Source organism: Nyctereutes procyonoides, unplaced genomic scaffold (assembly GCF_905146905.1).
Source record: "Nyctereutes procyonoides isolate TBG_1078 unplaced genomic scaffold, NYPRO_anot_genome, whole genome shotgun sequence".
Taxonomy (NCBI): domain Eukaryota; kingdom Metazoa; phylum Chordata; class Mammalia; order Carnivora; family Canidae; genus Nyctereutes; species Nyctereutes procyonoides.
Window position 1 is genome coordinate 4,276,777 of NW_026575125.1, and position 24,774 is coordinate 4,301,550.

The 24,774-nt window shown below is 51.2% G+C and overlaps 1 protein-coding gene across 3 annotated transcripts in view; it reads right to left on the bottom strand.

The window, feature by feature from the left end:
• Positions 1-24,774, bottom strand: part of PUDP (pseudouridine 5'-phosphatase) — a 142,102-nt gene that overhangs the window by 99,759 nt on the left and 17,569 nt on the right. For all 3 annotated transcript variants that reach the window (XR_008666069.1, XM_055337428.1, XM_055337429.1), the window contains exon 2: positions 6,660-6,878. Coding sequence is in view for 2 of the 3 variants with exons in the window: in XM_055337428.1 (XP_055193403.1) it covers positions 6,660-6,878 (219 nt within the window). In the remaining variant the exon portion in view is untranslated. The remainder of the gene's footprint in view (positions 1-6,659; positions 6,879-24,774) is intronic.

Consider the following 24,774-nt stretch of genomic DNA (forward strand, 5'->3'; position numbering starts at 1 on the left):
AACTGGGGGAGCTGCTGCCCCTGGTGGTGGGCCCAGGGAAGGTCACACCCTACCTCATAACTGGAGGAGCTGCTTCCCCTGGTGATGGGCCCAGGGAAGGTCACACCCTACATCATAACTGGGGGAGCTGCTGCCCCTGGTGGTGGGCCCAGGGAAGGTCACACCCTACCTCATAACTGGAGGAGCTGCTGCCCCTGGTGGTGGGCCCAGGGAAGGTCACACCCTACCTCATAACTGGAGGAGCTGCTGCCCCTGGTGATGGGCCCAGGGAGGGACACACCCTACCTCATAACTGGGGGAGCTGCTTCCCCTGGTGATGGGCCCAGGGAAGGTCACACCCTACATCATAACTGGGGGAGCTGCTGCCCCTGGTGATGGGCCCAGGGAGGGACACACCCTACCTCATAACTGGGGGAGCTGCTGCCCCTGGTGGTGGGCCCAGGGAAGGTCACACCCTACCTCATAACTGGAGGAGCTGCTGCCCCTGGTGATGGGCCCAGGGAAGGTCACACCCTACATCATAACTGGGGGAGCTGCTTCCCCTGGTGATGGGCCCAGGGAAGGTCACACCCTACATCATAACTGGGGGAGCTGCTGCCCCTGGTGATGGGCCCAGGGAAGGTCACACCCTACCTCATAACTGGGGGAGCTGCTGCCCCTGGTGATGGGCCCAGGGAGGGACACACCCTACCTCATAACTGGGGGAGCTGCTGCCCCTGGTGATGGGCCCAGGGAAGGTCACACCCTACCTCATAACTGGGGGAGCTGCTGCCCCTGGTGATGGGCCCAGGGAGGGACACACCCTACCTCATATCTGGGGGAGCTGCTGCCCCTGGTGGTGGGCCCAGGGAAGGTCACACCCTACCTCATAACTGGGGGAGCTGCTGCCCCTGGTGATGGGCCCAGGGAGGGACACACCCTACCTCATATCTGGGGGTGGGGGGTTGCTGCCCCTGGTGGTGGCCACAGGGAAGGACACCCCTTCCATCATATTTGAAATGCTGATCCTGGTCATGGATCCTTACATCATTATTGTGGCTGTTACCCTGGTGATGGGCCCAAGGAAGGACATACTCTTAACATGTACCTGGTGGCTGCAGCCCCCTGGCATCCTGCCATCCCTTCTCCTATTTTACTTGTTAAATACCTACGTACGCCGCAGGTTTCACCTTGAAAGTATGAGAAAATGAATGCTAGTGAATTAATAATACAGCCTCTCGACAGGCAGCCTTCTTGTCTAATAAGCTCAAGGTGACTTCCACAACCAAAAATACGTACCAGAAAGTACTTTCAGAAAGAGAAGAGATAAAAGTTGTCACGGGTTATGTGATCATCCTCAGCTTCATAATGGGAACAAAGCACGAGGTGAAGAGAATCAACACCCACATCTAGAAAGAGGACGGCGGCCAGTTTTTCTGAACACTGTCCCTCCACCCAGTATCCAGGAGATCACCTTCTCAGGGGATTTCAGGTTTGGCTCAGGTATGGAGATGAAGGGTGGGTTGCAGAATGGAAGGAAGACGGGGTTTGTGAAGCCTGTCCTTTAGGGTAGAAACGTTGCCCCACTTTATATAAGATTCATAGAATCAAATAAGATATTTTGTGTATACTTATTTTAACTCTCACCAGCCTCACCGATCACAATACACAAGAGGTCCAAAGAAGAAGTCATCTAGGTTAAGTTTTGTAGGATTATGGTATCTTTAGAACTAGCTCCTGCCTTACTTTTAAAGTAGAAATTTCTGAATTAAATGATCTGTAATCATCTATGATGAGTATCTTACATAAGTGATGTGTGGTCACTGCTAAAGCTAAATGAGAACACTGCATCAATTGGTTTCACCAAGTAGAGTTCATGGTGTAGACTTCTTAGTATTCCAGCCAAACTACCACACTAGCTTGAGAAAACATCACATTTCTGGGTATTGTAGTAGAACATATCTCAAGTGTTTCTTGGAGTACAGAACAAAAATACAAGAAGGAACAGCACTTGAAAGGTTTGAGAGGATAATGTAGGGAAAATACATTTGCATACCTAATACATTATGGGTACTTATTAGCATGTTGAACAATGAAAGATAACCCAGGTTAAATGTTAACAGGATGGACAAATACTTAGCTAGATCAAGAAAAAAAAAAAACAAGAGAAGTTCAAATAACTAAAATCAGAAATGAAGAAGGATGACATTAAAACCAATGCCACAGAAACTAAGGGGAAAAAAAAAGATTTAGGAGAATAATGCTAAAGAGTGTATGCCAACAAACTGGATAACCAGGAAAGGGATATATTGTTAGAAATAAATACCCTTGGGGCATCTGGGTGGCTCAGTGGTTGAGAATCTACCTTTGGCTCAGGTTGTGATTCTGGGGTCCTGGGATCAAGTCTCACATCGGGCTCCCCATGGGGAGCCTGCTTCTCCCTCTGCATAGGTCTCTGCCTCTCTCTGTGTGTCTCTCATGAATAAATAAATAAAATCTTAAAAAAGAAAAAAAAAGAAATATGTATTTTGTGTCAAGATCAAATCAAGAAACAGAAAGCCTGATCAGATATAAAATACTAAGGATATTTGTTCAGGGATGAGAAACCTCCCAACAAAGGAAAACCCATCTGTGATGAAGCCTACCAAATAAAGAGGATTAAACTAATATTCCTCAAACCCCTACAGAAATCTGAAGAGGAAGGTGTATGTGTGCTCATTCTATGAGACCAACATTACCCTCATATGAAAACCAGGCAAAAACACTACAAGAAAACTATATATTGATATCTATAATGAGTATGGAGGCAGAAATACTCAAAAAAATACTAGCAAACTGATTTTGACAGCGCATTAAAAGCAATATATGCCATCACCAGGTGGAAGTTATTGCTGGAAGGCACGGATGGTTCACAACATACAAAAAAAAAAAAATCACTGTGATACACCATATCAACAAAGTGAATGACAAAAACTATATAATTCTATCCACTGATGTGGCAAGAGCATCTGACAAAACTCAACACCTTTTCATGATACCAACACTGAAACTGAGAAAAAGAAAAGCAGGTTGACTAAAACTGCCTCAACATAACAAAGACCGTACCTGAAAAGCCCACAGCTAACATCATACTTCACAGAAGGTGAAAACTCTTCCTCTGAGATCAGGAATAAGATAACAGTCCTACACATAGTGCCAGAAGACCTAGCCAGAGCAATGAAGCAGGAAAACGAAGACACATCCAAACTGTAAAGGCAGAAAGTAAGTATCCCCATTTGCAGAAGACGTGACCTTATAAGTAAAAAACCCTACAGGTTTCAAACACATAAAAACTGTTAGACCTGGTAAAGAAATCCAGCAACACTGGAGGACACAAAAATCAACATGCAAAGTCACATTTCTAGATATTAACAATGAACAATCTGAAAAGAAAGTTAAAATTATTCCATTTATAACACATCAAAAAGGAATATACTCCTAAGATGGTGAAAGACTTGTACACTGAAGCGACAAGTCATTGCTGAAAACATTAAAAAAGAAGATACAAATAAATGGAAAAACATCCCATGTTCATAAACTGGAAAATCTGATATTAAAATGCCCATACTACCCAAAACAATATGCACATTCAAAGTGATCCCTACCAAGATCCCAAGCATATTAAACACAGAAAACATCCTAAAGTTTAAACAGACACTCAAGGGACTCTCAACTGCCATAAAAATATTGAAAAGAGATAATAAAAGTTGGAGGTCTTGAACTCCTTGACTGAAAACACATTATAAAGCTATAGTTATCAAAGCAGTGCGGTACAGGCAGGAAGACCGACAGAACAGAACAGAAAGCACAGAAATAGACTCTTGCACAAATGCTTTAAATAATCTCTCTTTTTTTTTTAAGATTTTATTTCTTCATGAGAGACACAGAGAGGTAGTGACACAGGAAGAGGGAGAAATAGGTTCCATGCAGGGAGCCTGATGTGGGACTCGATCCCAGGACCCCAGGATCACGCCTTGGGCCGAAGGCCACCTGGGCGTCCCGTGGTTTGAATATCTTCAACAATATGCCAAGACCGCTCGAGAGCATAAGGCCGGTCTCTCCGACAAATTCCCACGAAATTGGGGATACTTAGGATATCCACAGGCAAAAGACTGAGGTTTGACATACAAAGATTAATTTGAAATTAATTAAAGACCTAAAGCTGTAACATTCCTGGAATAAAACATAGGAGGAAAACTTTAGGAAATTGGATTTTATACTGATGTCTTGGGTAGAACACCAAACACTCAGACAACGAGAGCAAACAGCCAACTGGGACTGCATGAAACTTAAAAAATCTTGCACATCAAAGCACGCAAGAGGATGAAAAGGTAACCTATTGAAATAGGAAGAAAAAAATATTTATTTGTACACTGATAAGTGTCTGATGGGGTTTATCCAGGAAACATAAAGAACTCCCACCAAATAACAACAAAAAAGGGACCCTATTTTAAAAAATGGGCAAAAGACTTAAGACAGCTCTCCAAAGAAAACACAGAAATAGTTAAAAGCATATAAACTAAGGTTCTCCATGATTCATCATTAGAGAAATGCAAATCTGAACTACAATGAGTTTTTACTTCGTACATCTGAGAATGCCTACTAACAAGAACAGCCAAAAACCACAGAAAATAAGTAAGTGTCGGTGAAAATGTGGAGAAACGGGAACACTCGTGGACAGTTAGAAAATACTAGGGTGCAGTCACTCTAGAACACAGTAGGCTGGCTCCTCAAGAGATTGCAAACGGAACCACCATACGCTCCATGAGCCCGCTTCCGGGTACACGAGCACAGAAACTGAAAGCACGGTCGCAGAAACGTCTCCGTATTCGTACGTGGGTCCATAGCAGCATCCTTCGTAACAGCCAGGAAGAGAAAGGACTCCAATGAGTAGCAAGAGACGAATGGACACACACAACGTGATCTAGCTGTACCGGGGTGGGGAAAACGGAAGACAATCCTATTTCATGCGACAACATGAATGAACCTTGAGGACGTGGTAAGTTCAAACAGCCAATCCAGAAAAGACAAATCTTGTATGAGCCCCACACACACACACACACAAAACGAGGTACGTACAATAGTCCAGTTCACACACACAGAATGCAGAATGATGGTGCCAGGGGCTGGAAGGAGGGCCGAATGGGGAGTGAGTGGTGGACGGGGTCAGAGTGCCTGTTTTCTAAGATGAAGAAGTTCTAGAGAAGGGAGCTGGGGGCTGTGACCCGACAGCATGACGCTACGTGACACCACCAAACTAGACACCTAGAGATGGATGAGGCGGTCAGTTTTACCAGGTCTGGTTTCTACCATGATTTGAAAACTGAGCTGTATGGACGTGTTTCCATCATTAAAGGCTGTCGCGATAGCTCCGTGTGCAAAGGGTCCAGGATGGCAGCGGACAGAGCTCGTGCCCGTGCCCGACATTCAGATTTGTCTGTCATCCAAGCACGGCGCACGTATGTGGTTTCTATGTGACACAGGCAGTGGTACCAGCAGGTCGTTTACAGGAAATTCTCTATTCCCAGGGGATATTCAATCTGAACTTTTGGATGCATGCGTAAATATTTTTTAAACACACATGTTTCAAAACTATGACTCACAGGAATACAATTGTAAATACAAAATTGGGATCCCTGGGTGGCGCAGCGGTTTGGCGCCTGTCTTTGGCCCGGGGTGCGATCCTGGAGACCCGGGATCGAATCCCACATCGGGCTCCCGGTGCATGGAGCCTGCTTCTCCCTCTGCCTGTGTCTCTGCCTCTCTCTCTCTGTGACTATCATAAGTAAATAAAAAAAAAAAAAAATTAAAAAAAAAAAGAAACTTTAAAAAAAAAATAAAATAAAAATTAAAAAGTAAATACAAAATTATGGCTGTAACTGCACTTTTTTTTCCCCCCTGTCCTTGCACCATTAATTCCAAAGACAGAGTATTCACCTTTCTCCCTGGAAGACTCTTAAAATAGCACTCCATTTTTAGGCATCTTTCAGCCCTGTAATCTAGAACATTCTCGACCTTCTGACTTTTAGCAAGAAACAGCAGACAACTGAGTTCTGATCTATCTTCACTTAATAAGCCCCAAGGGAGAAAAGTCATCTTTGCTTTCAAAGGAAAACAAGTGAAGAAAGGGGTGAAGGGCATGTAAACACACGTGTTGAAGATGAATTATGCTCTTAACTTAAAAAAAAAAAAAAAAGAAAAAATAATAAAAAGAAGGTGGTTTGGGAAGATTTAGCTTGCTTATCATCAATTTGCTCACGTTTAAATATTTGCTAAAATAATCTCGTGTCTCATTTTGAACAGGAAAAGGCAAAGCCACCTATCGGGCCTTGATGCGATTCCGTCGTGAGTGTGGTACTGGTACAACACCGGAACGAGCACAGTTCACACGTTTTTGGACCTCGGGACTCGGTGAAAGGGAAGGAAGCCCTTGGAAAGACCAGATGGAATCACAGCATAGGATTAAGCAAACTCTCTCTGGAGTACCTGTGAGCCTCAAACGAGACGAGATTTTCCTGAGAAGCTATCTATCAAGACAAAGGAAGACACAAAAGCAAGCCCGGCACGGGCCGGTGACCAGGATTTACAAGAATACCGCAAAGGCGCGCGGATATAATCCCGTCACACGGAGGGGCACGTACCTGGCATCAGAGCGGCCGTGGGGAATAATTCTTTCAACTTCATCTGGCTTTCGTCCACCAGCTCCTCTTTGGACATGGGGAGCTGCAGGACGTCTATTACGATCTGGGCCGCCTCCATTGCCTTTTTCCCCATAACAAGGGACTTGACATCCCAGCTGTATTTCTTTCCGTAGCGATCGCATATTTCCTGGAACACCACTGAATAGAGCCGTTCCGTATCTGCAGAAACAAAGACAGGGCGACGTTTAGGGGTGTGTGCTATGCCCCGGGTCTCTACTAGGTACATACGTGTCTGTGATGCAGGCCATCTGCGCGGACATCTATGCAAATACCGGAAATGTCGCAGGTCATTGTGACAATGCTGTGCTGCAGTTGTGTTTGCAGCTGTGATCTGGAAAGTGAAGAACTGGGAAAGAAACGAAGCCCATTTTATTGTTGATAACTCTTTGATACAGACAAGTGCATGTGTGAGCCCAAATGTGCACTTGGGGCAGCGGAAGCCGTGACGCCATCACCGGGTATTCAAGCTGCCGGGAGCCAGCTGCACACAAGGGTCAGTGTGGGCGACCCCTCCTGGCAGGGACACTTCCACCGCCCCGTGACAGTCCGCACAGAAGCGCCTGGCCACGGGTGCCGCTGCAAAGCTCCCACGTGAGAACGCACCAGCTCTGGACAGGCTCGTGCTCTGCTGCGCTCACACTCAGAGCACCTCTCACACCAGCTGTGTATGCCGGACGGGGGCTTCCCCACACCAAGCAAGTCTGTGATGCCAGCGGGTGTCCTACAATTCCACACAGTTGTCACACCGTACACAGGGTCAGGTCCCAGCCCATGGGCAAAGGGCTCTGCCCCAAACCATAAGGAGACATCAGCTCACCCGTGAGACGAGGTGTTATCCCAAAGACAAGTACAAAGAGTGGGCTGAGGATGTAGGTAAAAAGGAACCCTCGTGCACCGTCGGTGGAGATGCAAACCGGTGCAGGCTCTCTGGAAAACAGCATGGAGGGTCCTCAAAGAGTTAGGAAGAGAGCTAGTACACAGGCCAGCAATCACACTACTGAGCGGTTGCCCGAGGAAAACAAAAGGCTAATTCAAAAACACCTCTGCACCCCCACGTTCACCCCAGCTTTATTTTCAATACCCAAAGACAGGGAAGCAACGTAAGCGTCCATCAACAGATGCGTGGATACAGACATGCTATACACAACACAATACTGCTTTGGCCATAAAACAAATGAAATCTTGCCACTGGTGACAATACAGAGTGACCTACATGGTGTCGTGCAAAGTCACAGTAAGACACAGAATCGACAGATTCCTTCACATGTGAAATTTCAAAGACAGAACAAAGAAAGTAAACAGTCTTTAACACAGAAAACAACGTGGTGGCCGCCAGAGGGGCGGCGAGGTGAGAGGATGGGTGACACAGATGAAGGGGACTCAGAAGTACGAGCTCCACTTATGAAATGAGTCTTGGGATAGAGAGGACAGCACAGGTAACAGAGTGAGTACGGCTGCGATAACTGTGCAGGGTCACCCAGGCCACCTGGCTGGGCCCTCTGTGGTGCACCTACGCTAACTGGTCAGGCCCTGTACGTGGACACACACCAACGGGATGAGACCCCATGGTGGGTCAACACCAACTGACAGACCCTGCGTGGTAGAACCATGCTACTGGACAGACATTGCAAGGTGGACCTAGGTGATTCGGACAGGCCCCGCGTGGTGGACCCATGCCTACTGGACGGGACCCGCGTGGTGGCCCCATGCCAAATGGACGGACCCCCCGCGGTGGACCCATGCCAACTGGACAGGCCCCGCGTGGTGGACCCTGCCAACTGGACGGGCCCCGCGTGGTGGACCCTGCCAACTGGACGGGCCACGCGTGGTGGACCCATGCCAACTGGACGGGACCCGCGTGGTGGACCCTGCCAACTGGACGGACCCCGCGTGGTGGACCCTGCCAACTGGACGGGCCACGCGTGGTGGACCCATGCCAACTGGACGGGACCCGCGTGGTGGACCCTGCCAACTGGACGGACCCCGCGTGGTGGACCCTGCCAAATGGACGGACCCCCCGCGGTGGACCCATGCCAAATGGACGGACCCCCCGCGGTGGACCCATGCCAACTGGACAGGCCCCGCGTGGTGGACCCATGCCAACTGGACGGGACCCGCGTGGTGGCGCCATGCCAAATGGACGGACCCCCCGCGGTGGACCCATGCCAAATGGACGGGCCACACGTGGTGGACCCATGCCAACTGGACGGGCCCCGCGTGGTGGACCCTGCCAACTGGACGGGCCACACGTGGTGGACCCATGCCAACTGGACGGGCCCCGTGTGGTGGCCCCATGCCAACTGGACGGGCCCCGTGTGGTGGCCCCATGCCAACTGGACGGGCCCCGCGTGGTGGACCCATGCCAACTGGACCGGACCCACCTGGTGGACCCATGCCAACTGGACGGGACCTGCGTCGTGGACCCGTGCCAACTGGACGGGACCCGCGAGGTGTACCCATGCCAACTGGACGGGACCCACATGGTGGACCCATGCCAACTGGACGGGACCTGCAAGGTGTACCCGTGCCAACTGGACGGGACCCGCGTGGTGTACCCATGCCAACTGGACGGGACCCGCGAGGTGTACCCATGCCAACTGGACGGGACCCACATGGTGGACCCATGCCAACTGGACGGGACCCGCGAGGTGTACCCATGCCAACTGGACGGGACCCACATGGTGGACCCATGCCAACTGGACGGGACCTGCAAGGTGTACCCATGCCAACTGGACGGGACCCGCGTGGTGGACCCGTGCCAACTGGACGGGACCCGCGTGGTGGACCCGTGCCAACTGGACGGGACCCGCGTGGTGGACCCGTGCCAACTGGACGGGACCCGCGAGGTGTACCCGTGCCAACTGGATGGGACCCGCGTGGTGTACCCATGCCAACTGGACGGGACCCGCGTGGTGGACCCATGCCAACTGGACGGGACCCACGAGGTGTACCCGTGCCAACTGGACGGGCCACGCGTGGTGGACCCATGCCAACTGGACGGGACCTGCGTGGTGGACCCATGCCAACCGGACGGGACCCGCGTGGTGGACCCGTGCCAACCGGACGGGACCCGCGTGGTGGCCCCATGCCAACTGTACCCAAGCCGCCAGAGGGGAGGCGGGGTGAGAGGATGGGTGAGACAGATGAAGGGGACTCAGAAGTACAAGTTCCACTTATAAAAAGAGTCTTGGGATAGAGAGGACAGCACAGGTAACAGAGTGAGTAAGGCTGCGATAACTGTGCAGTCACCCAGGCCACCTGGCTGGGTCCCGTGCGGTGCATCTATGCTAACTGGTCAAGCCCTGTAGGTGGACACACACCAACTGGATGAGCCCCCATGGTGGACCAACGCCAACTGGACGGGACCCGCGAGGTGGACCCATGCCAACTGGATGTATTGTGGCGTCATTTAAATGGATAAAAATGTAAAAATCACTATGACATACACCTGAAACTAACAGGATATTGGTTTTGGTTATCCTGAACGTAGAAGGTGCTCACTCCCACAGGACTGCTCACCATCCCCACTGCAAAGCCAATCACAAGTGAATGCCGGGTGTCACCGTGAGCATCACCAGTGGGCCCACCTTGGGCCCTCGCAGAAAGATCAGTTCACTGAAAATGCAAACGTGGTGACACATGCTGCTGAGACCTGATGCACGTCTCCAAAGGCAAGCGTTTCCAGATCTGGGAAGCCACAGGGGGCTGAGTGCAGGTGCCTGAAGGAAGGCAGAAGGGCCGTGTCCGGAGGCGTACTCAGGGCCCCAGCCTCACTCTTGGTGGTGGCACCCACATGGGCACTCGGCGAAGCCAGGAGGTGACGGACGGGGACTACGCACACATGGCTGGCAAGACACACACATCTCCCGTTCCGGCTGGTTTAGGAGGTAGAACAGCCCCTCTAGTCTCAGCAGTAAGGGCCTCATGCAGTGCATGAAGCCACAGAAATGCTGCACAGTCTAAACCGAAAGAATGTGTACGGTTGGGCCCCATAACAAGACCGCTTCCTGTGCGTGTGGCAACATCACCGAGTCTGCAGTCGGCAGGACGCACGGCGCTGTCGCTCGGGAGCCGTGGCTGTTCTGCTGTCACCTGTGTGTGCATCTGTCCCATGGCAGGTAAAGGGACACCTGGGCCGTACAGCACACCCGCCACCTCTGTGCCAAGCCCAAGACCCAAGGGCAAAGGGCAGCAAGTTCCCTTGCAAGTGAAGGCCTCCTATGGGTGGCACTACAGCCCAACGCCCGAAGGGCCCTGCGGGCGGTGCCTCCTGTTCCAGTCTGAGCCACAGCTCCCCTGGCTTTGCACTCCCGGGCTTGCTCATGGATTACCAACAGTTCTCTGGCCAGGGGCTCCACGGATGGCACCACTCACGCATCCCTCTCCTGGGGCTCCCTGCACCTGCTGGGGGGTCCCTGGTTCTTCGTGCTCGGACCCGAGCTGGACAGCTGCCCTCACCGCCTCTCCCGTGGACTCTGGGAATCGGCACCGACTGGCCCATGTAGCCCCAGCCCTCCTTTCAGCCATCAGAGTGGGGGAAACCTGCTGAGGCACAACTCGCGAGAGCCAAGCATCAGGTGCCATTTCATCTTCGGCACTTGAACTACCTGAGACCTCTGCTTCTCTGGCACAGGCTGGATGTTCCTGCGGCACTGGAAAATGTGCAGAACAAACAGGTCCCCGGCGCCCCACCCCTGCAGGCACTTGAGACGGCTCCCATGTGACCTCTGTGTTAGGGAAATACCTGTTTTGGTTTTCTTTTGCTGGCACAAAAGATGGTGAGGCTTTAAGGAAACATTTCCGGGGTCACTCAAGTGTAGAGAAGCCATGGTTTGGATAGCCAGCTGAGTGACTCGGGGTTTTCTAGAACCCACGCTGCACCTGTATATATTGTTCCTGAAGGCGGCAGACAATGGAGGGAGGGCTGGTTCCTCCCCATGAGCAGCAGCAGGAAGGCATCCTCAAGCCTTCCGTGGCCGAGGGTCTCCGGTAACGAAAGCTCCTTTTATGTGCACCCCTCCACGGGGGTCAGAGCAAGGGCTCTGCGGGATGGGGAAGGACGGACAGGCCGTAGTGCACATTTTTACTTTCCTCCCTGGTACTCAGACTAAGCCTCTAGGACTCCAAATGTCCAACAGGAGGAAACGACAGGCACTAAGTGAGAGCAAGAAACTAGTGTCGGGTCTAAAGAGCAAAGTCAAGTGTGGGAGTCAAGCGTGAGAAGCAGCAGAGGCCGGGCGGTCGACGGAGGTGGCATTCGGGGACTCTTGGTAAGCCGAGTGGACGACAAGGAAGAAAAGGGCGTGAAAGAAACACTAATCCCAAAGACAGAAACGTAGCGATGGCCTTTAAAACGCTTTAAACAGTGTTTATTTAAAGCCTCGTGTCAAGGCTTTTAATTTAAAAGACACTGAGCTGTGGGATTATGCATCTGCAGGACACTGTGCAGACCACTTTTCTTCACAATGTAGATAAAATCATCCCAAATCCTCAGTGAATAAGCGAGGATCTAAACAAGTAATTAAAGTCCTCAGATCCAACGATGACTGCGCCAGCTCATGACAGCATGCTTAGAAATTAAAGGGACAGCGTTTTGAAAGGAAGAAGTTCCAAAGATGAGCACAAAAGAACCCCGGCAAGCTATCAGGGGCATGTGGTCCCCCTGTCCACAAGCGAGGCAGCGAGCTCCAAGCTCTGCAACTTGCTTCTGTGTCACTTTACACAAGAACATCACTGTCACATGTTACAGGCCATATAAGGCACGACGGTCCGCAGGTGTTAGGAAAGCATTCCTCGTGAAGGAGAGCCTCCCTTCTTGCTGGAAGAGGGGGACCCATGCTGCAGTGGGGGAGCCGCTGCAGGTGAGCTGATGGGATGCAGGTGAGCTGATGGGATGCAGGTGAGCTGATCGGGTAAGTGATGACACGGGGGTGTCAGATGGGAGACGAGCCCCCGGTCAAGTGGGTACAGTGGCCACAAGGTGGGTGTCATCATGGGTACCAGGCTGCCCTCCCAGGTGGGGAAATGAGACGCATTTAGGTTTAAGTTCATCGACGTGCTGCAGAAGGGCATCCCTGTACCCGCAGGAAGGTTAGGCACGGCGGCCTCTCAGGCCCGGGTCCTACATTGCTGTCTGTTTTCTTGTCATTGAGAATGTAGTGAAATGCTTGCCAAGTCCATCCCTGCTCCCAGAGGACCGTGCCAGTTTGCATTTTACCCCATAAGGAGTAGGGGTGAGGGTGTTTTCCCACATCTCCTATGCAGGAAGCTGTGCTCCTGCAAACAGGCACCTAATTCCAGAGTAGTTGCTCTGCCTCAGAGCAGACAAGCACGTACGAGAAGACCTGCTTTCTCTGCTCATTCCGGTTTCCGCTCCCAAGCCAGACCTGGAATGAGGTATTCGGAGAAAGAACGGGCACCAGGAATCTGAAAGAAGAGCAGTCAATTCCCAGCTGGGCCACTGTGTAGCTGCCAGTCCTGGGTCGGGTTTTCAATGTTCCTGACTTGTAGTTTGTGCCCCGGCAGCAGTGGCACGTAGGCAGCACTGGCCTGCAGGGCTGGCTGTGACAAGATGCTGGGTGTAGGCGGCCGCAGGAGCTCTGAAGGCGGGAACCTGGTTTGCGACCCTGCCCTGCCGCTTGCAAGCCACTGAAATGTGCCAGCAGGTGCTCAGCCCCCGGCGGGGCCTTGGATGACAGATCTGCAGAATGGGGACAGTAGCACAGATACCACATACCTCCTGGCTGGCGTGTCGTGTCGGTGAAGAGGAACAGTCTGTGCTGAGCTGTGAGTGCAGCGCCTGGCCAGGGGCAAGTCCCGCACCGTCGTGTGGAACCCTCGGCGGAGGAGGAGGAGGCGGGGTGCAAAGACGCCTCCCTCGCACCTGCTCTGTGGAAGGACTCGTAAGTACTAAGTAAGCATCCCTGACCTAGGAGACCTCAAGATCTGCCTGTCTGTGTACAGCAGTGCTCCAGTAAGGGCGAAACCCTGTTTAATATGACAAGTCATAGGGCCCTGCCAGACATATTTCACTTAGAAACAAAGACCAAACACCCATCACCTGCTTGGAATGTATTCACAAAAGTACGATACCTGCCAGGCATGTGGAAACAGCTTCACGACACTTGTTAACTCACTGCCCGGCCCCGTACAAGAACATGATCCCTCATTTCCAAATCCTTAATCCATAAACATCTGCAACCTGAAAAGTCTCTGATTCAGTGGCAACATCTGACCTGCACCGGCATGAGGAGGGCTTAATGCGGATTATTTGTTATTCCTTGTGTGAATTTTCATACTCTTGTCTGTAGGAATCCCTGTGGGTTTACACATGGGTGCTGCCCCAGACCCCACCCTACCTCCTATATAGGTCCCATGCCACGTGTGTTATAAAACATTTTAAGTTTAAATTGATGATGTAAAAATCTCAATACAACTAGCTCCATACGGTTTGGAAAACAGACTCTGAACCCACCGCAGTGCTTGCTCGCCAGGCAGGTTACAGCTGGTGCACCTTGCACACCAGGCTTGCTCGCCAGGCAGGCTACAGCTTGTGCACCTTGCACACCACAACAGACCAATTTAATGCTTCCTTCCAGAACTTAACGTTATCTCCAAAACAGTCATACTTTTATTATCTGCGATTACCAAAAGAAAAAAAAGGGGGGGGGGGGTAGGGTGGAGTGATCAAAAGCCAGAGTCTGTGTGACAGGTCAGTTTCTTGAAGATACAAACACATTTTCACATTGGAGAGCTCATCTTGAGTGAAAATCAAATTGTCAGAACCGGGCAGATCAGAAGACGATGCTGGAGCTGTCTGGCAGCTTTCTCTCAGAAATACAGCAGTGTTTTGGGGCGGAGTGAGCACTGCGTATTTTAACTGTAAAATAGCTTTAATAATAAATACCCAGCGCTGAATACAGTTTGATAAAACTGGGGGTGTCATTTTTCTAAGCTGATTTTTTTTTTTTTTTTACAGAGAGCGCGGAAGCAGGGAGAGTGGCAGGCAGAGGAAGACGGAGAAGCAGACTCCCCACCGAGCAGGGAGCCTGACGTGTGGGGCTCCATCCCAGCCACCCAGGCACCCCAGGTAAGCGGTTTTCAACATCAGCACACACCCAACTCCCGTGCGGGTTCTTGATAGAACACACATGGCAGGGTCCCCCTGCAGTTTCTGACTCTGCAGATCTCGGGTGTGACCAGGAATTTGCATTTCTGATGATGCTTCTCTGGGGACCACACTTTGAGAATCAGAAACCAGTAGTAGACTGTATTAGGTGAAAGGAACCAACAAAGAAGAAATCAACAAAACTGTTTGGCAGCTACCAGGCACCTACCACATGCTATCAGAACAGCTTAGGGGTGCCTGGGGGGCTCAGTCGGCAAATCATCTGCCTTCAGCTCACGTCACAATCCTAGGGTCCTGGGATCGAGCCTCGCTCGGGCTCCCTGCTCAGGAAGGAGCCTGCTCCCTTTGCAATCTGCCCCCCACTTCCGGCTCATGCTCTCTCTCAAATAAATAAATGAAATCTTAAAAAAACAAACAAACAACAAAACAACCCACTTATCTGATGTAATGTGCTTACCAAAGCCCTGTGTTTTATAAAATCAGTAATTTGAAAAATGGATCAACTTTCAGAAAACCTTAATCTGAATAATGACATGTATAGATTTATGAATAGAAATTAAGGGGGAAAAATCACCTATGACATTAATTCCAACATCCATGTTTCTATTTCCTTTCTTTAACCCCAGATGAGATGCATGTTAATATGTTTTTCATGGAAGAAACGTTTTTGAAGGTAAGAAATTCTGAATATGCCCCATTGTTTCTAAAGTTAATAGCCGAAGCAAACGACTTCTGGTAACTGGAGTTGTCGGTTAACTGGAGTCAACTGGGTGCCCCGGGGAGGAGATGAGGGGGCCAGGGGACACCCTGCACAGCACGGTCGCACCCAGCAAGGGCACACCTCCTCTGCAAAAACACCTCACACTCTACACTTTGTTTTAAGGAATAAAAACACAGGCAGGTTAATGGAACACATTAACGGAACCCACGTTAATAAAACACACTGAAAGAATCAGTTAATTGGTTCATTCTTCTCTCAACTGGAAATTAAGAAAATACTTTCTAGCACTGAGACCAGAGAATCAAAGTCGTAGTTGCCATTGGTGGCCTTGTTTCGAGAACGGCTACTCCACCCCTCGCATTTGGTATCTGCACACTCCTGTGTGGGGTTTGATTCCCCCTAGTGAAAGCACTTCCAGCCCTATGAAGGACATCACTGAAAAACACGAGTTCTTTTCCAAAAATGGACTATTGGGTCAGTGGCACAGCTATCTGAAACACTGAGCTCTGAATGTCATGGGCCTGGAAACTGGTGATTCACGGGAGACCGGAGTCGGAGTCGAGCCGTCTGAAAGTGCTAGATCTGATATCTAGGTTGCCTTGGGCTCTTCTTGACTTCTTGAGGCAGCCAAGCTTGCTTAATAATTGCTAGAACCCTAAAGGCAAAAGCTGTTGTGTAAGGTCACTGCGGGCAACAGCCGCTAAACGCTGTTCTTTCCGCTCGCTCCCGGCACACAGCAGAGCCCAGATCCCGCTGGCAGAGCTATTATGTGGCTCCGAGTGGCTTCGGGGCATGCTCCTGCCGGTGCAGGTTGGCCTCAGTGTCCGTGACCAGCCAGGGCCCCAGCAAGTGCCCCGCCGGGCGTAGTAGGAAGGCGCTACACGACACCGGGACCCCGACAGGGGGAGGCTGAGCATCCTTGCTCCGCCTCTGGACCACGACCCAGCACGGGGAAGCATGAGCATGCAACCCCGGGGCAGAGGTCTGTATCCTAAGGACACGAGATGCCAACACACAGAGCCACCTGGTGAGCTGGGAAGGGTGGAAACGGTGCTGGCTTGGCCCCACACATTCCAGTCCCATCAGAGGAAACCGTCAGTGACCAGTGAGAAGCCGAGGAGCGCGGGCCCTGTGTGGATGCTGCTGGCCGGCCACCCAGCCACCCGTAAGCACACCTGTATCACACCCCAGGCAGGCGCTGGGGCCCCAGGTGCTCGCCGGCACCGTCCACCACCCGGCCCGAACACCTCTTCACACAGGCACACCTGTGTCCTCCGAGCCTTGCTGTGGCTGTGGCCGCTCGGAATGGAGTATCCCCCGGCACCTCCACCGCAAACAACCCTGGGTGAGGACGACAGGGTGCCTAGGAGGAACTGCAACAGTCAGGAAGCCTTACAACGGTGGGCAGAGTCCTGGCACTACGGTGGGCATGGGCATGAACACGGCTGCATTTGGGTTCAACTCTCTGGCCCCAAGCTCCACGCCCGGGACTAACCCAGTCCACATCTGATGCGCATCACGAGGATTCTGCTGCCCTCAGGAGGGTGGTTCGTGGGAAACACTTCAAAGCCGGAGTGAAGCTGTGTGCCAACAAAAACCAGACGTAGTATGTCCCAAGGAAAGGAAGTCCCTGCCCTGCAAAGAGCTTTGTAAAAATCTAGTGCCGTGGAGGGGGGCACTTGACGGGATGAGCACTGGGTGTTATTCTGTATGTTGGTAAATTGAACACCAATAAAAAATAAATTTATTATTATTTTTTTTAATTTTTATTTATTCACGATAGTCACACAGAGAGAGAGCTAGAGAGAGAGGCAGAGACATAGGCAGAGGGAGAAGCAGGCTCCATGCACCGGGAGCCTGACGGGGGACTCGATCCCGGGTCTCCAGGATCGCGCCCTGGGCCAAAGGCAGGCTCCAAACCGCTGCGCCACCCAGGGATCCCAAATAAATTTATTATTAAAAAAAAAAAATCTAGTGCCGTGGAAAGCCACAAACAGAAACCCTGTCCTTTCAGGATTGCTATAAATCTTTATCCAGATCTCCTTCCATTAACAAACAGCGGACGCGATAAACCACAACAAAAAATAAAGCTACCTTGATATTTAATTGTACTGTTTGCCCACTTTGCTTAAGTACCAGTGATCCAAAAATATCATCTGCTCACTGCTCTTCAATGCAATACAAATTATTTCATTTATGCCTTGGATACGGGAAACAACCAACCTGTCATGATATAAGCTAGAACCCAAACCAACATAAAATTGATTTCATTCCCCAAAGTTAAACTTTAGGCCAAGTTTCAAATGACTGTGCTCAGAGACTCTTCTGAAACAAATATTTATGAATTAGAAATGTATTACAGAAGTCACACTATGACATGCACCATGGAGCAGAGCCGAGATGAACGATCTTAAGAAGCAGACCCTGGGGTGCCAGGGCAGCTCAGTCAGTTAAGTATCTGCCTTTGGCTTAGATCATGACTCTAAGGTCCTGAAATCGAGTCCTATATCGGACTTCCTGCTCAGCTAAGAGTCTGTTTCTCCCTCTCCCTGCTGCTCCCCCGCTTGTGCACAATCTGTCAAATAAATAAAACCTTAAAAAAAAAAAAAAGCAGACATTGACGATCTTGGGTACACGGCAATGGCACATGGTACAAATATGGTCAATTCGATCAAATGAACATTGTGTACCTACTGTGTGATAGGCCCTGAGAAAAAACCCAATAATTAAAGCTTATACAGGCGTTGCTGGAAGTGACATAAATCTCTGATCAGAATCAAACAGCCCAGGCATGTTTGTTGATAAAAATAAACACAGAAACAGCCAAATACATACAAAAATATGGAACACTTTTGCAAAGACTATGATTGAGAAATTGCCCACATATCAATCTATTTATCAACATGTAACAAGATGTCACCATCCCCTAACCTCAATGACTGCATGGCAAGAAAGGTCCCTTTGGACAGTCAGGCAGAGAGGGAGGGTGTGTGAGGACATGGACTGCTGGCAGTCCGGGTAGATAATAAGATGGTGAGCACATACAAGGAAAGGAAGGCCAGGCACGTGTTCTCCAGCAAACACTGCAGGTTCCTGTCCAGTGGTGGACCACTGGCACTCAGGTGCTTTCTCCCACATGTCCACAGACACCCCACAAGCTCTATACCCATGGCATAAGGATGCTCACAATGTCTCTGTGGTAGCTACTTAGCCTTTACAAACGAAGTTGTATGGAAAAGGTACACTTCCTTATGTTCAGGGACGTAAACGACGGAAATGAATAAATGACGAGCATGAAATGATGAGTCACGGGGATATTCGCTTCAAACTGGAAGCTTGCTTGGTCCAGCAGGCTGAGAAAGAAGTATTTAAGCATTTGATATATTGCTTCCCGTGGTGGTAAACTATCAGTTTTCAACTGTAGAGGAGTGATAATAAATGTGGCTGCTCAAAATAAGGACCAGTAATAGCTATTTGAGTCGTCCTTTGTAAAGTCAAGCTTCTGATTGGCAGTTGACGTGATTCGCTGGCATTATCAATCATTCCAGTTAGTATGAATGGGTGTCACTCTAAGGATTGTTTTTTTCTGGTAATCCATACTCAATTTTGAAAACTATGTGTTTTTTTTTTTTAATTATTTATTTTAAAGAAAGTGTGTGAGTGGAGGGAGCGCCAGACAGAGGGAAGCAGGCTCCCATTGAGCACGGAGTCTGACATAGGGCTCAAGTTCACAACCCGGAGATCATGACCTGGCCCAAAACCAAGAGTTGGCTACTTATCCAACTGAGGCACCCAGGTGCCCCAAAAAGTCATTTAAAAGATGAACTGGTTCAAAAAATGTTGCTAGATCACACATATATGTAATGGAAATATACCCGTATAATGGGGGCAAAAAATGGACATTTTGGTGCTTAGGGCCACAGAGCTAAACATAAAATCTAAACTATCAAACCTGGAGAAGCAAACATGGGGTATCTTTGCAATGTTAGGTTCTATGAAGTTTTCATACCAGAACACAAGACGCAAGAGCCATAGGACAACACATATATAAAGGGGCGTCCATTAAAAAGAAAACATCAGTAAGAAAACAAAAGGCAAGTCATAACACAGGAAAAAACACAACACACACGACCTGCATCTAGAATATATAAAGAACCTAACATCACAAGTCAATGATGACACAAAAACCTCCACTATCTACAACCTAATCCCCAGAACCTATAATTATCATACCTCACAAGGCAAAAGGAAATTTGCAGCGTGCTCCCGTGTCTGGGGATGGGGCGATGGTCCTTGATGATGCAACAGGCACAAAGTCATCACAAGGGTCTTTACGGTGGGGGGGAGGGGGGTCAGAGTTAGAGGAGGGGTAAGCACAGACACACACGCTGGGAGTGAGATGACGGCAAGGCAAGGAAGGTCCTCAGAGGCAAGGAAAGGGATCCCGCGCCAGAGCCTCCAGAAGGAACGCAGCCCTGTCAGCACCTTGATTTTCGCCCACCAAGACAGATGTCGTACTTGTGGCCTCCACAACAGTACGGCAATCAATTCGTGCTGTTTTGAGCCACGAGCCATGAAGCCATTTGCGATAATTTGTGACACCATCAATAAGAACATAATACACAACCCAGCACAGAAACCGCTTTGGTAAACAGTCTGGTGGTTTCCTGCAAAGTTAAGTGTAGGCCGACCTTATAAGCAGAAGCAATAAAAACAAAAATACAACCTATCGGTCCACACAAGACATGAATGAGTTTCAAGCCAACTAGGGTCAGCGAAAGAAGTGGGAACCATTCTGTAGTTTGAGAAGCAGACTGCCGCCTACGTTGGGATGGAACGGAAAGAGGGAGGCTCTTCGGAGGGGCACGAGACTTTTGGGACTTACGGAAACATCCCTGCTTTGAGTGTGGATCCAGCCGGACACTTTAAACCATCCTCGAGGGGATCCCTGGGTGGCGCAGCGGTTTGGCGCCTGCCTTTGGCCCAGGGCGCGATCCTGGAGACCCGGGATTGAATCCCACGTCGGGCTCCCGGTGCACGGAGCCTGCTTCTCCCTCTGCCTGTGTCTCTGCCTCTGCCTCTCTCTCTCTCTCTCTCTCTCTCTCTCTCTCTCCCCCTGTGAAAGCCAAGCATGATGACAGTTTCCTGGGACTTGACTTTTCTATGTAAAATGTCATTTCTATGCCGTTGTAGAGGAAATTTGCCGATTCCATCCAAATTGTATTGTGATGTCCTCAAAACCGGGGCAGTCTTACACAAAACTGAGCCCTTCCAGGGTTGGAGACGATCTGAAGCGAAAATCCTGCAAGACTTTAAAACACCGCCCTTCCCATGGGTCTCAGAGCTGCCTTAAAAGCAGGGCCGTGGGAGGTCAGGACAGATGCATTAAGACAACAGCCACTAAGATCTAGTGTTTGCGGGACAAGGTCAGGAAGGGGGTGCGGAGCACAGCGTGGTGCTATGCTTGGGGAATACGCAGCTGTCCCTGGGTCAGCCCAGGGGCATGAGGACGAGAATGTGGACACACAACATGGTTCTCTGCCCACCAAAAACCAAGCTGTCTTTCAGAAATCCTGATGTTTGTACCCAAGGACAAAAGACGTAGCAGTCTTGCCTTGTACCATCAGCCTAGGAAGAAATAAAGGCTTTTTCAGGGTTTCAGGTGTGAGGGGAGCTTTCCCTAGGGACACCCCAGGTGCTCCTGGACACGTTCCAGCTCAAGGACAGGTGTCCCCAGACAGGCAAAAAGTGGATATTTACTGAGCCCCAGGAAACCGCCAGATTGGGGACAAATATTTTCTAAAACAGGAGGAAATTCAGGGAAATAACTGTGCAATTTGAAAGCGGTAAAAAAGTGCCTTCCAAGTTAAACATCTCCCAAACTCAGCCTGGGACTCGGTTTACAAAGCGTTGCCTGCTCTTGATGTGTACTGGTATGTTACTGATACACAGATGCTATTACGCCAGTTTAAAATCAAGAAAATTTAAGAGCGAATGAATGGATAAAATAAATAAGATGAGATTTTTGACTCTGGATGGCTTCTTTCAGGTCTGGGGGTCATCTGGGATTGACACACACTGGCATCCCGTGCACAGTCTCTTCCACACGCGGCCCCTGTATGGACCCTGAGTTGTGGGCACCGGGACTCTGGCCGTGCGTGTCCAGGTGTGGAACCCAGACCGCAGCACCTGCACGACCTGGGCGCTGGAGGGAAATGCAAATTCTCGGATCCATGCAGCCCCTCCCAACAGGAGGGCCCGGGCCCCGGGCTACGTGGGTCGTAACGAGCCCTCGGGACGCATCTGACGCCTGCCCAAGTGTGAGAACCACGGAGCTAACGTGTCATCCGTGCTCACGGCCAGGACATGACGGAAAGTAATTGGGAGAAGAGGGGCAACCGGTGCTGGCACTTCCCACGGGGTGACAGGCACTGGAACCTGCACGACCATCCGCCGTATGTGCTAGGGGCACGCCAGAGCCGGCTGCCACACGGGCAGCCACACCATACGGGAGGCAGGGAGAGGGCCCCTTGGTCTCCCTTCTGCTCCCTGGGGCTCCCGGGCGCTACCCACACCTGCGTGTCCTAGGAACGGCACCCGGGTTCTCATGGGCGAGGTGCCTCTGAATTGCGGACACCGTCCTTTTGCAAACCCAGGCTCCAGGTCTCACACGTGCCCTGCTTCATCCGTTCTCGTTGCAAAGACGGTTCTAGACGCTGGGAGCAGCAACACCGGGCCGTGGCACTCCCTGAATCTGGACACTTGGGCACAGAGTGCTGCAGGAGCCGAGTGCCACAGGGATGTTATCCTCTGCTTTTCCTACAGGGAACCTGTGCCTCAAAAGGCCCGCCCTTATCCTTCACCTGCCCCGTGACAGGCTTACCTGGACAGCTAGGAGAGGAGCCTCAGCCGTCCGGGGGGTGCACTAACCGAGGCAACAGCGTCCAGCCATCCGTTACGGAGAAGTAAGGTGACGGTCCGTGCCATTTTCATGTCGGAAGAGTCGCGTGAGAAACAGATGACAAAGTGTCAGAGCCTGAAGGCTCTTGCGGTGTTGCAAAGGAGTGAGGTGGGCGTTGGGGGTGCCGTGTGGCAAGGGGAGGTACCACTGCCCGCTAGGGAAGCATTGCTCTGGCATCCAGACACGGGGCAAGCTCGCTCAACACCAGGGGCATCGTGTCCGCATGGCCCGCACGGGGACGGCTGCACCATCCTCAGGGTGCGAAGCTACCTGTGCCAGCAGGGGCATCTGGTGCCAGCGGTGCAGAAGCTGCAGACATGGGTTCGCACGCCGCCTTGGCCCCTTCGTGGCAGTGTCACGCTGTCAGAGGAAAAGCCCGTTGGCAACGGCTTCCTCAACGGGGCAACGGGGAGGAGGCTCCCTGCCCCTGAGGTGGTCTGAGGACGAACTATACCAGGAAGAAATCGGCCAGAGGAGAGCATGTGCTTTCCATAAGGGGAGGGTGGAAGTCAAGGCAAAGGCGCTTTTCCTAATGGGCTCCCAGGAGGACGCACGTAAGAACATGGGGAGAGCAGCCCGTCATGAACAGCCAAGGGCAGCAGGCAGGGAAGAGGACCGTTGGGGGCACCGTCGCCGGCCTCGTCTCTAGGAGGGCACACCCCTGCTTCCAGATGTCTTCAACTGAGCTCCGTGGCTGGCGGGCACAGGGCGGCAGAAACACTGACTGCATGCAACCTGGGGGGTCGTCTGCCCGCCCCCCACCGTCCTGGCTAAAAGCAGGTGCCAGTCCTCTTTGGCCTCTCATTGTGGGGCAGGCGGGCTGGCAGGGGGAACTGAAGAGAAGAGCGAGGCGCAGTGGCTCCCGGGCTGACGGCCTGCTCCATCCGTGAAGCCGGCAGGCTCGGCGCACAGACAGGACCCACAGACAGGTGTGACCGGGGAGGCGGGTGTGTGGGAGGCGCCGGGGCGGCTGCAGGTTCCAGGCTGGCAGCAGAAGCACGGCACGCACGCAGGCCACGGGGAGGGCGCCGTGTGCGGTGCGCGGTGTCGTGGTTTCCGCGCCACGCCCCACGGCCACGGGATGGTGCTGAGAGCCCGGGCGTGCAGGCGGAGAATCGAGGGAGCTACGCAGCCAGTAAGTCAAGCTATCCAAAGCAGCCGCGCGCAAAGCCAACACGGCGCTTTTACATCCATTTGTACAAAGAGAATGAAGAGGAACGAGCCCGGAAGGCTGGAACTCCGGCATGCACTACACACAGGCGTCCTGTTCTCTGGCTTCTTAAAAGCGGACTTTTAGGGTCTCAGCGTGTTAAGCGTCTGCCTGCAGCTCAAGTCATGATCCCGGGGTCCCGCATCGGGCTCCCTGCTCACCAAGCAGCCTGCTTCTCCCTCTCCGTGTGCCCCATCCCCTGTTCTCATTTTCTCTCTAAAATAAATAAAATGTATATTTTTAAAAATGAGTACTTTTAGCAGATCACGTGTGGAATAATAAAAGGCTTTTCAGACGAGTTTTTTCATCATGCCACAAATTGACAGATGCTCGCTGTCCTACGTTCCCCACGTGCGTTTTTCAAAGCGGAATCTCAGACGGTGCAGATGCTGATTACAGCGTTTGCTCCCCTCTTTCCTGGGACAGCACGCTGATGTGCCCCTGCTTCCAAACGGGGGCTCCACCAGCAAGAGCCCTGGGCTGCAGCCTCTGCCTCCCACCTGCAGCCATCCCCGACCACGGACGAAGCTCCGCCCGCCCCTGGGATGACTTAGGAAGCCTGCCCACGCAGCAGGATCGCGTTCTGATCCTGCACTTGCAAACCAACCCCTATTTAGGACGTGTAAGGTAAGAGAGGCATTCTCGCAGCTTACCATGCATGCCCCCTTACCCTGCAGCCTGCATAAAACCCAACCACCTTCTCCTCCCAGACTTCTCCCCAGCTCAAACTACTGCTAGAGTCCTTACAAAGGTGCATATATGTGCCTTCTCCATCAACAGTTTTTGGATTTGAACAGAGCTTACCACACCAAGAAAAGTTCTCACTTGGAGGCGGCGTGTAACCCAACAATCATACATACTATTTTTTGTTTTGGAAAGTATCATCACGCGTGGTTTAGGAATACTTAAATGTGGGCAGCCCGGGTGGCTCAACGGTTTACTGCCACCTTCAGCCCAGGGTGTGATCCTGGAGACCCGGGATCGACTCCCACATCAGGCTCCCTTCATGGAGCCTGCTTCTCCCTCTGCCTGTGT